Genomic DNA, 16,966 nt, shown 5'->3' on the forward strand with positions numbered 1-16,966 from the left:
TTTTGAGGTCTGTGCTCCCTGTAACTGCCAATCCTCATCTGTGCCTCACTGATTTAGTAGTACTTTATTTGGATACTTGTTTTTTGTAGAGAGAAGTCTTTTCCACTTTGAAAGAGCAAATCCTAATACATACCTGGTCTATCTCCTATGAAACCCATTACAGGTGGAATTTTGTCCTGTTACCTCTTGGCTATGTTCCTTAGCGCAAAAAACTTGGTCAGTAAAATTGGCAGAAATAATGGAGTAACTTCTGGAACTAAGTCATTCCAACTGATGTCAATTCACTGTCAGATAAGCATTTGGCAAGTTAAGGGCTAATGGCACTTGAATTTAATGCATGTACTTCATTTTGTTCTTTTTTGTTTAGGTTTTACAAAGAAATTAAAATTTTAAGTTTTTAAAATAAAAGTATTAATTGCAAGATTTCTATTTATACATCTTTTTCTTTTCCAACAGTAATCTGAGAAACAGAGGAAGCTCTCTTTGTGATATTGCCATTTTAGTTGTTGATATTATGCACGGTTTGGAGCCCCAGACAATTGAATCTATCAATCTTTTGAAATCTAAAAAATGTCCCTTCATTGTTGCACTCAATAAGGTAAGCTCTCCTTCTGAAAAATTAAGTTGTGAAAATATGCTTCTTATTTTTTTGTGGTTAAAAAAATGTAGTATAACTTTCATGTAAGAAAATGCACTTAACGCTAAGTGTACAGTTCAATGTATGTTGACAAAATTATACGCACATTTAACCACCGTCATTCAGAATATAGACTTACCTCCATATTCCCAGAATGTTCCCTCATGTTCTTTTACAGTCAGTGTGCCCCTTCTGCACCCCGAAACACACCAGCCTTCTTTCTGCTGCCATAGACTAGTTTTGCCTGTTTTATAATTTCATATTAATGGAATTATACAGTGTATAATCTTTTGAGTCTGGCATTTTTCACTACTCATGTTAATATAAATTTATCCGTGTTGTTGCATAGGTCATAGGTTGTTCCTTTTTATTATTCAGTAATATTTCATCATCTGGCTAATACATCTTAACACTTGATCCATTTACCTGTTGAAGGATTCTTGGATGGATTACAATTTTAGGTTATTAGTGAAGCAGCTATAAACATTTTTACACAAGTCTTTGTGTAGACGTTTATTTTCCTTTACTTTTAGTAAATATTTAGGAATAGAATTGCTGGGTCATATGGTAGGTATATGTTCAACTTTATGAGAAAATGACACATTTTCCCAAAGAGATTGTACCATTTTACATTTTTTAACCCACAATTTGGAAGAGTTCCAGTTTCTGCACATTATTGCCAACACTTAACCCTACCTGTAGCCATTCTAATGAGTGTGTAGTGCCAAAGTATACTGGTTTCATTTGCATTCCCATGATGACTAATGGCATCAAACATCTTTTCATGTACTTGTTCCATCTCTGTCTCTCTGAAGTATCTATTCAAAATCCTTTGCTCATTTTTATTCGATTGCTGGTTGTCTTAATTCAGTTTTAAGAGTTCTTTATATTGTCAATAGAAGTCCTTTGTCAGTTATGTGTATTGCGGATATATTCTTATAGTCAAGGACTTAGTTTTTCATTTTCTTAATGAGGTTTTTGGAAGAGCAGCAGAAACTTCTAACTTTAGCAAAATCAATTTATGAGAAATTATTTTTTTTTATAATTTGTCGCTTGTGTTCTATATAAGTAATCTTTTCCCACCCCAAGTTCATGAAAAATTTCTCCAGTGTTTCTAGATATTCAGCATTTAGATCTATGATGTTTTTAAGTTAGTTTTGTGCATGGTGTAAGGTAGGGTCAAGGTTAACTTTTTTCCAAATGTATATCTACTTCAAAAACCCCTTGTGAAAAGATTATTCTTTTCCCCATTGAATTACTTTGCAGTCTTTGTTGAAAATTAATTGACCATGGAGGTACATGTTTGTTCTTAGTATTTCTCTTCTCTTCCATTGACCTATATGTCTGTCCTTGTGCCACTGCTACCCTGTCTTGATTATTGCAGGTTCATAATAACGTCATGAAAGCAGGTGGTGGTTAAGTTCTTCAACTTTTTATTTTTCAAAGTTGTTTTGGTTATTTCAGGGTCCTTGAATTTCCATATAAAGTTTAGAATCAGCTTGTTAGTTTCTTCCCTCTGGGATTTTTATTGGGGTTGTATTTGTAGATAAATTCTGGGAGAATGGACATTTTAACAAAATTGAGCCTTCCAATCAGTGAACATGATGTCTGTCTCTACATTTACTTTACTTTACTTTGTCTTGACAATATGCTCCAGTTTTATTATCTTGTGACCTTTTAAATTCACTGATTAGGCCTAGTAGCTTTTGTAGCTCGGGTGGGAGTTTCTATATACGTGATTATGTTATCTGCAAATAAAAACTGTTACACTTTTTCCCTTATCTGTATCCTTTATCAATTTATCAATTTATAAATGTTTTTCTTCCTTATTGCACTAACTAGACCTTCTAGAACAATGTCGAATAAAAGTGGTGACAGACATCCTTGTTTCTTCTCCATACTTACCATTAAGTATGATGTCAGATGTAAATGCACTTTATTAAACTGAGGAATTTCCCTTCTATTCCTAGGTTGCTTAGTATTGTTTTTTCTTTTAAGTCTGGAATGGTTGTTGATTTTTGTCAGATGCTCATTCTGCATCTCTTGATATGCTTATGTGGTTTTTCTTCTTTATTCGGTAACAGCCTGAATTGCTGTTGCTGTGGGGGTGAGGGGCTTTACTTTTTGTTATCAGGACTTTATTGTTTTTAGAGCACTTTAAGGTTCACAGCAAAACTGAGGGGAAGGTACAGATTTCCGGTATACCCCTGTCTTCACACACGCACAACCCCCTCCGTTCCCAGTGTCCTCCACCAAAGAGGTGCATTTGTTACAACTGATGAACCTCCTTTGGACACATCATTATCACCCAGAGTTCATCGTTTTCATTGGGGTTCACTCTTGGTGTTGTATACTCTGTGGGTTTGGACAAATCTAGAGGAGACTGACCACTAAGCCTTCTTCCCAGCCACAGCTTCACTAGAAGACCTTTGTAAACTGAACCCTTTCTAGGTTTGTCACTTTTTTTTAAAGGAGAGATGACAATTCTCATTAAGCTCTGATCTGTACCAGTTGCAGAGATAGGGTTGTTTTCTCTCTTTTCTAAGTCATGAATCCTGTTAAATAGCAATAACAAGAATTTACTGAGTGCCTAGTAGGTAATGGGCACTTGGCATGTATTACTTCCAACTATTGTATTAACTTTGGAGAGAGAAGATTTCATGGGTTGCTTTAATTCAGTTTGAGCTTATAAGTTTCCGAGTCTTTTATTATACAGTGTACACACCTAGTAGACCATTTCCTTCCACTTCATTTTGTTAATTTTGTTTTCTTCTAGGAGTTTAACTGTTTGTGTTTAATCCAGTTTCTCTAATTTATGAAGGTCATTTTCGAATCTTCATTTATTTTCTAAAGTTATAGTTACTTTGTTCAAATGCAGACACATCCTCCCTTAGGAGTTCTCTACAGGCCTATGCTTTTGACCTCTGACTTGAGTGTGGATTTGCCAGTGGTGGGCAAATCTGGATTAAGCAGGCACGGTGACCCTAAGATTGCAGTCTTCGTTGTATCTTGGAAATCTCCATTTGCTCTTCATTCCTAGAACGTTTCTAGTGAAGATGACAGTCTAACAGGATCTCAGTCTGCTCTTCCTCTGCAGGCACTACCTTAGTCACTTGCTCTTTCTAGTTTCGTTATTGTCTCCAGAGAAACTACATCCTAGGAGCTCTGAGTTAGCAGAGTGGTTAAGAGCTTGGCTTCCAGGGTTTGAATCTTGGGTTCATATCCTGGCTTTGGCACTTCAAACTGTATAAAGAGGGTCCTTAATTAGCCCCTTTTTGCCTGCAAAACAGAGCATTACTGGATTTTTGTAAGAATTAGAGGCGATAAAACATGTCAAGTGTTAAGACTAGTATCTGATCAAAGTAAGGGTTCAAAACAGGTTAATTATTATTACCAGGTGGAAAAGCTGTGACATAAATATTTTTATGCTTTCTGTAAATTTGCTATATCCTTATTTTTAAAATTGAAGTAAAATTTATATACAGTGAAATGCACAGAACTTAAGTGTGAAATTGAGTTTTGATAAATGTATATACATCCTTGTTACACAGCCCAAATTAAGACATCAGACTTTGCATCACCCGAGATGTACCAATATGCCCCATTCCAGTCAATCCCCAGCCCCTCATAGCAACCACTGTTCCAAATTTTGTGCCCATGGGTTAGTTTTGCCTGTTTCTTGAACTTCATGTAAATCAAATTTGACAGAATATGTTCTTTTGTGTCTGGCTTTTTACATTTAACATTATGCTTCTGTGACTTCATCCATGTTGTTGAGGGTGTGAGAAGTTTGTTGCTATTTAAAAAACATGTCATTTTTTAGAGCAGGTTTAAATTCACAGAGAAATTAAGGGGAAAGTACAGAGATTTCTGATATCCCCCACGCCCCCACACTCATAGCTTTTCCCGTTATCAATATACCCACCCACGTGGTACATTTGCTGCAATTGATGAACCCGTAGTTTACCTTAGAATTTACTGTTGGTGTGGTGCATCCTGTGGGTTTGGACAAATGTATCATAATATGTATCCACCATTATAGAATTATACAGCCTTTTCACTGCCCTAAAAATCCTCTGTGCTCTGCCTATTCATCCCCCCACCTCCCACCCACTGGCAACCACTGATTTTTCTACTGTCTCCATAGTTTTGCCCTTTCCAGAGTAGTCATATAGTTGGAATCCTACAGTATGTATGTAGCCTTTTCAGATTATCTTCTTTCACTTAGTAATATGGATTAAAGTTTCTTCCGTGTCTTTTTGTGGCTTGATAGTTCATTTCTTTTAGCACTGAATGATAATCCCATTGTCTAGATGAACCTGTTTATTTATCCATTCACCCACTGAAGGACGTCTTAGTTGTTTCCAAGTCTTGACAATTATGAATAAAGCTGCTGTAGACTTTTGTGTGCACATAAGTTTTCAACTCCTGGGTAAATAACGAGCACGATGGCTGGGCCGTATGGTAAGAATGTTTAGTTTTGTAAGAAACTGCCAAACTGTCTTCCAAAGTGGCTGCACCATGTTGTATTTACTCCGGTCGTGAATGAGGGTTCCCGTCACTCCACATCCTCACCAGCATTTGCTATTGTAAGTGCTTTAGGATTTTGGCCATTCTGATAGGTGTGTAGTGGTATCTTGTTTTAATTCGTATCTTCCTGGTGACAAAAGGTGCGAAACATCTTTTCATGTATGTATTTGCCATCTTTATATCTTTTTTGGTGAGGTGTTTTTTGTTAAGTATTTTGGCCCATTTTCAAATTGGATTCTTAGTTTACTTACTGTTGAATTTTGAGAGTTATTTGTATACTTTACATACCATTCCTTTATCCAGATGTGGTTTTTTGCCAATATTTTCTTCTAGTCTGTGCTTTGTAATGTCACTCTCTTGACTCTCTTTCACAGAAGTTTTTAATTTTAATTAAGTCCAGCTCATCAGTTCTTTCATGGATCATGCCTTTGGTGTTGTATCTCCGTAGTCATCACTGTGGCCAAGGTCATCTGGGTTTTCTCCTGTTATCTTCTAAGAGTTTTAGAGTTTGGTGTTTTACACTTAGGTGATCGATTCTGAGTTAATTTTTTTGTGAAGGGTGTAAGGTCTGTGTCTGTATTCAGTGTTTTGCCTGTGGACGTCTAGTTGTTCCAGTACCATTTGTTCTTTACTGTTGATTTTTTAAATGTTAAACCAACCTTGCGTTACTGGAACAAATCCCACTTGGTCATGATATATTTTTCATATATTGCTGGGTTTGATTTGCTAATTTTGGGGGGGAGATTTTCATGAGTGATTTTGGTATGTAGATTTCTTTTAATATCTTTTGTCTGCTTTTGCTATTAGAGTAATGGCCTCCTAAGATGAGTTGAGAAGTATTTCCTCCTCTGTTTTCTGAAAGGGTTTGTGTAGAAATGATATTATTCTTTAAGTGTTTGATAGGATTCACTAGTAAAGCACCATCAGCATGGAATTTAAGCTAAGTTTAGGTTATTTAGGCTTTTTACTTTTGTCAGTATAGAAATTTGTGTAGAAATTTGTGTCTTTCAAAGAACCAGCTTTTGGTTTTATTGATATTCTCTAGTTTGTTTTGTATTTCATTGATTTCAGGGTTAATTTCTATCATTTCTTTCTACTTACATTTGTCTTCATTGTTCTTTTACCAGTTTCTTAAGATGGAAGCTTAGATGATTTGATTTCAGATATTTTTTTCTTTTCTAATGTAAGCATTTAAAGGTATGCTTAAAAGCACTGCTTAGACATACTGTGTTTTTATTTATCATTTAGGTCAAAATGTTTTCTGAATAGTTTTACTTGATATAGAATTCTAGGTTTAAAAAATATTTTTTTCCTTCATCATCTTCATTTTCTGGCTTTTATCTCTACTCATTCTTTGTTCCCCAGTATGTAATGTGGGATTTTTTGATTGCTTTTAAAAAGACTTTTTCTTTAAGAGTTTTGTCAGTGAGATTATATAATAGTTTTCTTTATATTTATCCCACTTGAGTTTGACTTTCTTAGAAAGTTCTTGGTCATTACTTGTGCAGTTATTTTTCTGCTCTCTTTTCTTACTCTTTCCTTGTTTAAGTGTTTGATAGAATTCTAGGACTTTACTTCTCTTAATATTGTCTCATAGTGACTGAAGGTTTTTCTTTTCTCCATCCTTTTTTCTCTACCTGCTTTGGTTGGGATAGTTTTTATTTGCTTTATCTTCAAGGTTGCTGATCTTTGGCAATATGTAATTTGCTTCAGCTCATCCAGTGATTTATTTTTTTTCATTTCATATTATATATATATATATATATATATTTTAGCTCTACAAGTTACATGTTTTTCCTTTAAAGTCATTGAATATATTTATAATAACTATTTTAAGGCCCTTGTATGCTAATTATATACCATCATTGTCATTTCTGGGTCTATTTCTACTTACTGATTTTCCTTTTTGATAGCAATCAGATTGGTCTGCTTTTTTATATTATCACCCTAGAATGAGCCAATATATTATGCCTTTTTGTTTGTTTTTACTCTTAAATAATCTTCTTTATACCCATTTATCATCTTTTGAAAAGTGAAGGAAAATAGATTATTTTCTATATTTTTCATGTCATTTTCCTGGTGATGGTACTTGGCTGTAATTAATCCTTTTTCCTGCATACTACTTAACATAACCATTTTGGAATTCCAACATATGTTAATGTTCCCAGGATAATTCTAGTTTTTCATCTTTTGCAGGAAATGGCAGCCTCCCATGAACTGGCTGGAGGCTGGTAGGCAGTGTGGCACTTCACATTTAAGAGGGGGTGCGGTTGAGCAGACTGAGGGGCTTTTGGTGCAATGAAAGTAATACTCTTCCAGATATGTGTGATATGCATTTGGAATTTTCTGAAGCTTTTAAATTAACCTTAATTAACTTCCTGAGTGTTGTGAATGCTTTAGAGATGTTTCTTACTAAAAATACTTTTCCAGATTGATAGGTTGTATGATTGGAAAAAGAGCCCCGACTGTGATGTGGCTGCTACTTTAAAGAAGCAGAAAAAGAATACAAGAGATGAATTTGAGGAGCGAGCAAAGGCTATTATTGTGGAATTTGCACAGCAGGTAAGAAAGCTTTCCCTTCTTTATGAAGAGACTATATCATAGAATATTTTTTCTTCTTTTACATTGTCTTTATAATTAAGTCACTATTTTCATTAATACTGGTTCTGTTCCCCTATTAATGGCAATTAGCATTTTCATTCTTTTCCCTTCTCCCTTTTCCTTTTAAAATCTTTATTTCAAGACCTCTCTTTGTAGTCTGAATGTTTAACTTTGAAAAACCAAATTGACTTGGAAAGAAACTACTTTTCTGCGATATGGTTAATACCTCCAGGATATACATGATCTAAGTGTTTTTGAGGATTTTTCAGAATGAAGAGCCATTATTCATCCAGCTTCTAGTTAGTCATTTCTGTTCTGGAGACCTCCCTCCACCACTCGGCCTGTGGGAATGACTTTGCTTTTTATGTCTCTAGGGGTTGAACGCAGCTTTGTTTTATGAGAATAAAGATCCCCGCACTTTTGTGTCCTTGGTACCTACCTCTGCACATACTGGTGATGGCATGGGAAGTCTGATCTACCTTCTTGTCGAGTTAACTCAGACCATGTTGAATAAGAGACTTGCACACTGTGAAGAGCTGAGAGCACAGGTGATGGAGGTACTGTCAGCTTTTCAGTTTATTCCTCCCCCCACCAACCCCCAAATAGGGTTCTTGGATGGGGATGTCTACTAATTTAGATTTAATCTCAACATGGTGCATTGTAGCCTATATTTCACTCCCTTTGCAATAAATGTCTCTTAGGTTAAGGCTCTCCCAGGAATGGGCACCACTATAGATGTAATATTGATCAACGGGCGTTTGAAGGAAGGAGATACAATTATTGTTCCCGGAGTAGAAGGGCCCATTGTCACTCAGATTCGAGGCCTCCTATTACCTCCTCCTATGAAGGAGTTAAGAGTAAAGGTAAGTCAGGGTGGTAAGCGTTGGCACGTGTGGACTTGCACAGTGTTTAAAAATTCTACTGAGGTTGTTTCCTCACTTCAAGAGCCACCTGGCTTAATACACAACACACACCCTTCACTGGTTTTATTTTAGGTGTCTTCATACAGGAGGGACCATCCATCAGAGTAGAGATGTGTGAAAGTCCTTGTTTACCAACTAAGTTTCTCATAAAAATCAAAAGTACATTGTTTTCGTTCTACACTGGTAGCTAGTTACTAGTATGTTACTGGTTTGTATGCACCTTCTGTTCTGTGACTTGTCTTTTTACTCATTCTGTAGTAGCTTGAGAAACAGAATTATTTAACTTTAATGTTGAATTTATCAGTCTTCCATTTGCACTTACTGCTTTTTGTATCTAGTTTAACGAAATCTTGCCCTGTCCCAAGGTCATGACATTATCGTCTTACATCGTCTTCTACCACTAACCACTTTTCAAATAAACGTGATAACAAATGTTTTGATCTCTGTAGAACCAATATGAAAAGCATAAAGAAGTAGAAGCAGCTCAGGGGGTAAAGATTCTTGGAAAAGACCTGGAAAAAACATTGGCTGGTTTACCCCTCCTCGTGGCTTATAAAGAAGATGAAATCCCAGTTCTTAAAGTAAGTTATTTTATTTTTTCCTCCAAAGCTGTTTTGAGTTGTACCTTGTGTCAGTAGAGCACACGCTAAGAATGATGAATAAAATGGGCATCTTTGTCTTTGTGAAGACTTACCTGGTGGTCTCTTAACAAACAGTTGATGCTTTTAAATTATTTCACTTTGTATAATCATGAATTAGCATCTTAAGAAACTGGAAAAAGAACAATGAAGACAAATGTAAGTAGAAAGAAATGATAGAAATTAACCCTGAAATCAATGAATAAATGATAATTTATATATATTCAAGTTAGAACATTTTATTTAAATAAAAAATGAACCAGAAGCTAGAAGAAGTTTATTCCTTTTTTTTTTTTTTTTAAAGATACTCAGCTATATAGATGGAACTAAAATAATCTCTTACTAGGTTTTAGGAGTCATTTTAAAGCCTGTTTGCCTATTTTCAGGAACAGATGGCACACATGAGCCCAGCGGAGTTTCACAAAAGCAAACATTGAGACATATTTATTCTCTTGCCAAAGAGAAGATACCACTGTTCCCAGCACATGGCTCTTGTCCTATGCTGGGACCATTATTCTTTAGGCAGCACCCAGTCACTGTCGCCAGGGAATCGGCCCCCTTAGGGCCTATGAGAACAGGGCAGGCATCCCTGTGGCCAGTCTTGAGTATGGGTGGACTTGTACATCTTTAATGGCATCGACATGGTTGTTTTACTTATTTCTGGTCAAAATCTCTTCACCTTCAAAGGAGTGATGATGGAGTAAAGGGCTGCTGAGATTAGGGTATTTCATCATTAAATACCTTTGGGCTACTGTAACATATTACATTCATGTAGTACTATTTAAATTTAGAAGATTCTTATTTATCACGTCATTTCATTCACCCATCTACTCTGCCAAGTGGTGCAGAGGTTAAACATATTTCGACATTAGTAAACCTAACATATAGACAGAGGTGAAGTGGGATACAGCTCAGTTATGGCCGCCAAATCTCTCCTTCCTTTCCCGTACAGGTTCTGCCATGCCTTGTCCGTCCTAAGCCTTGGTTTCTTATTTTCAGATGAACACCTAATCAAAAACAGGAACAGTTTAATTCTAGGCTGCTGAGATAGAGGTGTATTTATAACCTTGTCAAATGTAATCTTTTTTCAAGGATGAACTGATCCATGAGTTAAAGCAGACACTAAATGCTATCAAATTAGAAGAGAAAGGAGTCTATGTCCAGGCATCTACACTGGGATCTTTGGAAGCTCTACTTGAATTTCTGAAAACATCAGAAGTGCCCGTAAGTAATGGTACCCGACTCCACGAGAGTCAGTGGTCGGCATAGTTTATGGCGCTGTTCCTGTTACCCAACACAGGCAGTTAAACTAGGAAACTCCCTTTTTACAGTATGCAGGAATTAACATTGGTCCAGTCCATAAAAAAGATGTTATGAAGGCTTCGGTGATGTTGGAACATGATCCTCAGTAAGTAATTTCTCTTCTGCTGTAAAGGCTTTTATGTTGCCTATCTATTTTATTTTAGTAGAACTGTTATGACATGGTCTGTGTTTCACTGAATGATCTTTGATGTGTTTTAACCTTTTAGGTATGCAGTAATTTTGGCCTTTGATGTGAGAATTGAACGGGATGCGCAAGAAATGGCTGACGGTTTAGGAGTTAGAATTTTTAGTGCAGAAATTATTTATCATTTATTTGATGCCTTTACGAAATATAGACAAGACTACAAGAAACAGAAACAAGAAGAATTTAAGTAAGTTGGTGATTTTTACCTACTTTGGATCTTTGGTAATAAAGTTGATTATTTGAGGATTTCCAAATACCAGCCAGGTGTGTAGACAACAGAAGCATGGCACTCGCTCGTCTCCCGGAAGCTGCATCCTCAGGTGGTGTGTTATACGCCACAGATTTGGCCCACCTGAGACACTCTAGCAGTGTGTGAACGAATCCTCTCTGTAACATTTCTGCTTAGTTTTTAATTTTCTTTAACTTGGCAGACCTAGGTTGCGTTAATGGGTGAGTCGTTGCTACATCTGGGGACTTCATCTTGCTGGAGTTCCTCATCTGGGGTTGCATGGAATGGAGGTAACACCGTGAGAGTATGGAAAATTAGAAAGAGAAAGGAGGCGAGGCATTCCTTGGCAGGTGTCATTCCTCGAGCAAACCTGACAGAGCCTGTGGTGCTGGGGAGCCCTTGTCAATGGACCTGACCAGGTCCCTGCCTCTCGGAGCTTAGGGGAAGACAAGTGAAGAACACATGAGAAGTTGGGATAAGCGCAGGATGAAGCAGGGCAGGGCCTAGATAAGGCGAGGAGAGCTGTGGTTAATAGTGTGGTGGGGAGGCAGCTCAGCTGGGGAGAGTGAAGCGAGCCGCCCAGACACCCGGGAGGTGTCAGGTGGAAGGACAACGCCGGCCAGCAGGGCCGTGTTCAGAGGTGGAGGCAGCCACAGTGACCCTCGGGGAGGGTGGCAGGAGCTGCGGTAGAGAAGTTGGCAGCACCCATATCCTGTAGGACCCCGTAGGCCACAGGCGGGGTTTAGGGGGCTGCTGGTTAGAGCCTGTCAGGAGGCCCCCGTAGTCCAGGCAGGACGTGGTGGAGGCTCAGACCAGCGTGACCAGAGGGAGGGACGGCTCAGTCTGAGGTGCATTTTAAAAGCAGACTGGTAAATACTGGGATTTAGATTGAGGTGTGCTCACTTTAGATCATGAAACCTGAAGGGGAAAGACTGAAGTTTGATTAAGAAAATGCTACAAACCATTAAAGCATTCTAAGCATATGCTTCATAAGCACAGAAATAGTGTCCTTTTGGATCAACTGATTTGGGAACGTGGTACAGAAAAGGAGGATGTGGTTTGATACCAGTGTGGTCCTCAGAATAGGCCTCACACGGGCCCCAGGACACACCTGATGGTGGATTCCACCGAGGCACTCAAGCTCCATCTTCAGGGGCGGGGCTCAGCCTTTGGTCTGGGCCCAACGTGCTCCTGTGATGCAGCTGCTTTGAGGGGAGGGAGGAGGATGAAGAGAGGATGCAGCACCCTAGGGACCCCTGAGCGCCGATGTGTGGCCTTCCTGCTGCCCTCAGCTGAGGGGAGAAGAAGCCTCATATTCACCTGCATTTGCTTTTTTATGCTTCGAAGTGATTTTGTAAGCTTAAAAATTCTTGGGTTTTCTTTTTTCCTTTTAGACACATAGCAGTATTTCCCTGCAAGATAAAAATTCTGCCTCAGTTTATTTTCAATTCTCGAGATCCGATAGTGATGGGCGTGACTGTGGAAGCAGGCCAGGTGAAGCAGGGGACACCCATGTGCGTGCCTAGCAAAAATGTAAGTTCTGGTTGTACTTTTTAGAAAGTGTGTCATCTCTTAAAGCAGTTCTGGGAGTCAGGAGTGATAAAAAACTGAAATCAAGCAGAGCTTGTCACCTCCTGTAATTTATACAAATTCAGTATCAGTGTTCCTTAATCAGTGTTGATTCTCAAGCACCTGGTGTCAGTGCTTCAGGTAATGAAAGTTGCAGAATTATTGCCCTTCAAAAGTTTTTGGTGTTTTGAGTCTGGGGAAAGCTTAAAAAATAGTATAATGGACACTCATGTCTTTCCTCTAGCATCATAGCCAAGAGAAAATAACATTAATTCCATAAAATCCTGTAGTTCACAGTTCACATTCACTTTTTACCAATTGTCCCAAATGTCTTTAGTAGCGCTGCTTGCTGACCTGGCCCAGGGCTCCTTCGAGGTGCGCTGCATTTGGTTATTAGTGTTTTAGTCTCAATGATGAACGGTCTGCCATTCTTTTTAAAGAAGAGTCCAGAACAGCAGTTCCACAGATGATTTCTCAGCTTGGATTTGTCTGGTTGTTCCCTTGTGACTAGATGCAAGTTAGAGTGATTGGGAAGGATACTGTGCACACAGGTGCTCCTGCGTGCCTCTGAATTGTCACACGGGTTGCCACTGTCGCAGTGCAAACTTGGGTGATCAGAGAAGGTGCTGTCAGCTCAGCATCGCCATCAGAGACAGATCCTCGCCCGCTGTACTGACTCAGTCATCTGGAGCACTGAGAGTCCCTGTGAGCTTCCCAGCGGCTTTAACCACCATTGACAGTCCTCGCCTGAGTAGTTATGACATGGATGGTGGCAGTATTGTGATCCCCCTTCCCACACGCTTCTGTAAAGAACCATCCCCCACCCCGGCCTTTTCATTAGGTATCTGAAACACGCCGGGTTTTTTTTTGAGACCCCCGTTATCCAGCGTTTGGTCACTGGGAGCCCGTTCAAGCTGCCTTGTGTCCTTGCACATAGCACTTGGGGCCCTTTCTTCCTTTGTGGTGCAGTAAGGTGCTCCAGGCTCATCTAGGACTTTCCCTGCCCCAGACTTGGTTCCTTTAGTGGGAGACGGCACCTGACGTCCTCCGAGTGCTGTGACTCACTGCTTCTAGGAGTCATGCTTCTCTGCCAGTGGCTAAGCTAGGACACTTACTGACAGCAGTGATCTCCTGTGTGGCTTCGGCCAAACCAGGTTACCTGTTTTTACTCTCGCTGCCCAGGCAGCAGAGTGGGATGTTGTTGTTGTTGCCTTCCCCAGACTGTGACTGAGGTCAGGTCGCATCCTCAGAATGAGCAGCAGAGTTCTCAGCATGGCCGCCGGGGCCCACACAACGGGTCCCTGCCTCTCTGCCTGCATCCCCATCACCCCAAACTCATTTCTGACTCAGAACTTGTGTGCCTGCTGGCCTCTCTTACTCTGGGAGCTGTCATGTGGAAGGGCAGGGTGGAAACACGTCGGATGGACAGAGCACTTTCCACGTGTCCCAAAGCACACGAGCGACCTCCTTTTGTCCTCACAGCCATCTTGTGAAGGCAGACGGGGTGGGGTGGTATCACCCCCAGTTCTCCAGTGAGAAAAATCACACTGCGGAGAGACCCAGAGACCAAGGTGATAGAGGGGCCCAGGGCCCAGGCCTTGCAGCTGGCTCATTCGCTCCAGTTACAGCAGTTGTCCAGTTTGGGCGCCTGTGACTGCCACGATTCCTCTGCCCACATCGTAGTTTCTGTTATTACTTTACAGTTTGTTGACATTGGAATAGTAACAAGTATTGAAGTAAACCATAAACAAGTGGATGTTGCAAAAAAAGGACAGGAAGTCTGTGTCAAAATAGAACCCATCCCTGGTGAATCTCCCAAAATGTACGGAAGACATTTTGAAGCTACAGATATTATCGTCAGTAAGGTAAGTATCTCACTCAGCAAAAGTGGCCCCTTTTAAGAAAGGGGGCCGTCGGCTCTTCTGATGGCCTTTACTCAGGAGCTGAGGGCTTGGCCTGTAGCCTGGCCTCCTGACAGAGTGCCCACTAGGACTCTAGGTCGGATCCCCAGCAAACAGATGTGCTGGCATTCTGCTCCCAGAAAATGCAGGCAGGCAGGCTCTGCTTTGGCAGTTTCTGCCTGAGCTTTCCATCTGTGATGAGCAGGATCTGGTAACAAACTCCGGGGCCACATGCTCCTCTTTGGCACTTGTTACATTGTTTTGTTCACTGTGTGCCTTGGGCCTTACAGATCAGCAGGCAGTCCATCGACGCCCTCAAAGACTGGTTCAGAGACGAGATGCAGAAGAGTGACTGGCAGCTTATTGTGGAGCTGAAGAAAGTATTTGAAATCATCTAATTTTTCCACACGGGTCAGGAATTGGAATAAATGCAAAATGATGTTGTAATACTACCAAGAAAAACAAGGCAAAAAATGGAATGGACCTATCTGAAAACTGATGAACTAATTAAGCATAGAAGGAAAAAAAATAGGCGTATAAGATGTTTTCCATGAGAAACCAAGAAACTTACACTGGTTTGACAGTGGTCGATTACACGTCCCCACAGCTCCGGCGTGCCTGCGCACTCGTCCACGCCTTTCCCAGTCCTCCTCTACTGGCTGCTGTTTTAAAGGTTGCCCTTCCCCAAATTTGGATTTTTATTACAGATCTAAAGCTCTTTCAATTTTATACTGATTAAATCAGTACTGCAGTATTTGATTAACCAAGCTTCTGCAGATTTTCTGATACTTGGGACTTTTTTGAGGTAAGAAATACTTATTTATGCATACCCTTCCCACAGTGGTGGTTTTTTTTTCTTTCCCCCCATGCGTTCTTCTGCCATATGCCCTTAGGAATTTTTTAAGATAGAAGATTAGGCGTTCTGGTATTTATCTGCTTTGTGTGAAACCACGGTGTAAAGCAAAACTGGCTGCTACTTACTGCTTGTGTGGTCGTGAGAGTCCACTGTAATCAGCACAGTTCTGAACTCCAATAAAGAACCCAGACGTTGACCCGCGAGCTCTGCTAGGCTTCATGTCAGCGTAGCTGCTCTTCTGTGAGTCTCCATCCCCGTGCAGCTCGTTCTCTCAAACTATTTTTATTAACTATCATACCTTGTGTACCAGCACATGTTAACATTAGGAATTCTTATACCTCCATCTTGGTCTGTTTTGTCCTAGCAAATTCCATCACGCATACATTTTCTGATGAGACAATCAATAGGGTGTTGATTACCTGTTTGGACTTAGTGTAAACATTGAGTTGTTACAGAGGCATCATAGTGGTTTCTTCATATTAGTCTGATTGATTGAAGCTAGTTTCTTATGGTTTTCCTGAAGAATGTGGGAAGTGGGTCCCTGAGGTAAGAGATCTATTAGCATCAGAGTAATTCTTCTGGCAGATCCCTAATATCTGACTACCTATTTATAGCACAGTGTTGAATGAAGTCAGTGTGGGGTGTTGGAAGAAAATGTTCCTGAGTATTCACTGGCATAGAATTATAAACTATTTTTAAAGTGTTATGGCGTAACATATAGCATAGAAAAATACTTTTATATACATTTGAAAATCTGGACCATTCTTCATTATGATTGAAGTTTCTCAAGGGCCAGTAGAGGCAAAGACAAAACCTCTAAACAAACAATCTGGGGGACATAATTTTTCCCAGGAAAAACTTAATCTTCAATTGTGTGTGTGTTCTAATTCAAAAATATGTAAATTCCTCCACTTGGAAGAAGTAAAGAAGATTTTCTTAACATGTTCCTGTGTTCATGCTTTGGGTCAGGCGTGATCAGAGTATTTGGAAGCTTTCTTTACCCTTGCTTGGAACAAGTAGAACACCAGTCTGGGCCCCCTCAGGCATTTCAAAGCTTAGCATGAAGCGTGTAACGGTCCAGCCGTAATAGTTCAGGATTTGCTTCCTAAAGGATTCACAAAAAGGAGCCTGTACAAAATATACATACAGTTCTTTATTAAACAACTGTAAACACTTCACTGTAAAAATCCATAAAACTTTATAAACAAACAAACATTTTGTAAACAGAATCTATGCTACAGTGAAAGAATTAACACAGTTATTTACATGCAATACTGACAAATTTGGCACTTATTGAAAAGAAATGTACAAAAACACATGGCTTAAAAAGAAATTTAAAATTATAAAACTCAGAGCGTTACTATCATGCACTTTGCAAATACCTCACAAGCACTTATGGCACAGCTAGCGGAGAGCAGCAGGCTCCCTGGTAATGTTCATGTAACTTTCAATGTGCTTCCGTAGGTTTGCTGTAAAACCACCTGAACATTGTCTAGAATAAAGTCAAATGCCATATTCCAAACCGACTCCACCGACTGCTGCATCAGCCTGCAGGTGAGGAGAGACGAGCGATCA

The 16,966-nt window shown here is 39.6% G+C and overlaps 2 protein-coding genes across 6 annotated transcripts in view; one reads left to right on the forward strand and one right to left on the reverse strand.

The window, feature by feature from the left end:
* The window catches only part of EIF5B (eukaryotic translation initiation factor 5B), a 66,712-nt gene extending 51,473 nt beyond the window's left edge, over positions 1-15,239 (forward strand). For both annotated transcript variants that reach the window (XM_082851310.1, XM_082851311.1), the window contains exons 14-24: positions 457-598; positions 7,598-7,729; positions 8,143-8,325; positions 8,470-8,631; positions 9,141-9,272; positions 10,422-10,553; positions 10,661-10,737; positions 10,859-11,023; positions 12,460-12,598; positions 14,338-14,499; positions 14,826-15,239. In XM_082851310.1, coding sequence (XP_082707436.1) covers positions 457-598; positions 7,598-7,729; positions 8,143-8,325; positions 8,470-8,631; positions 9,141-9,272; positions 10,422-10,553; positions 10,661-10,737; positions 10,859-11,023; positions 12,460-12,598; positions 14,338-14,499; positions 14,826-14,933 — 1,534 coding nt within the window. In that variant the 3' untranslated portion in view covers positions 14,934-15,239. The remainder of the gene's footprint in view (positions 1-456; positions 599-7,597; positions 7,730-8,142; positions 8,326-8,469; positions 8,632-9,140; positions 9,273-10,421; positions 10,554-10,660; positions 10,738-10,858; positions 11,024-12,459; positions 12,599-14,337; positions 14,500-14,825) is intronic.
* Positions 15,240-15,406: 167 nt separating this feature from the next.
* Positions 15,407-16,966, reverse strand: part of REV1 (REV1 DNA directed polymerase) — an 84,830-nt gene continuing 83,270 nt past the window's right edge. For all 4 annotated transcript variants that reach the window (XM_082851309.1, XM_082851307.1, XM_082851306.1 and 1 more), the window contains one exon: positions 15,407-16,939. In XM_082851309.1, the coding sequence (XP_082707435.1) occupies positions 16,828-16,939 (112 nt within the window). In that variant the 3' untranslated portion in view covers positions 15,407-16,827. The remainder of the gene's footprint in view (positions 16,940-16,966) is intronic.

The sequence above is a fragment of the Leucopleurus acutus genome (genome assembly GCF_964270905.1).
Source record: "Leucopleurus acutus genome assembly, chromosome: 12".
Taxonomy (NCBI): Eukaryota; Metazoa; Chordata; class Mammalia; order Artiodactyla; family Delphinidae; genus Leucopleurus; species Leucopleurus acutus.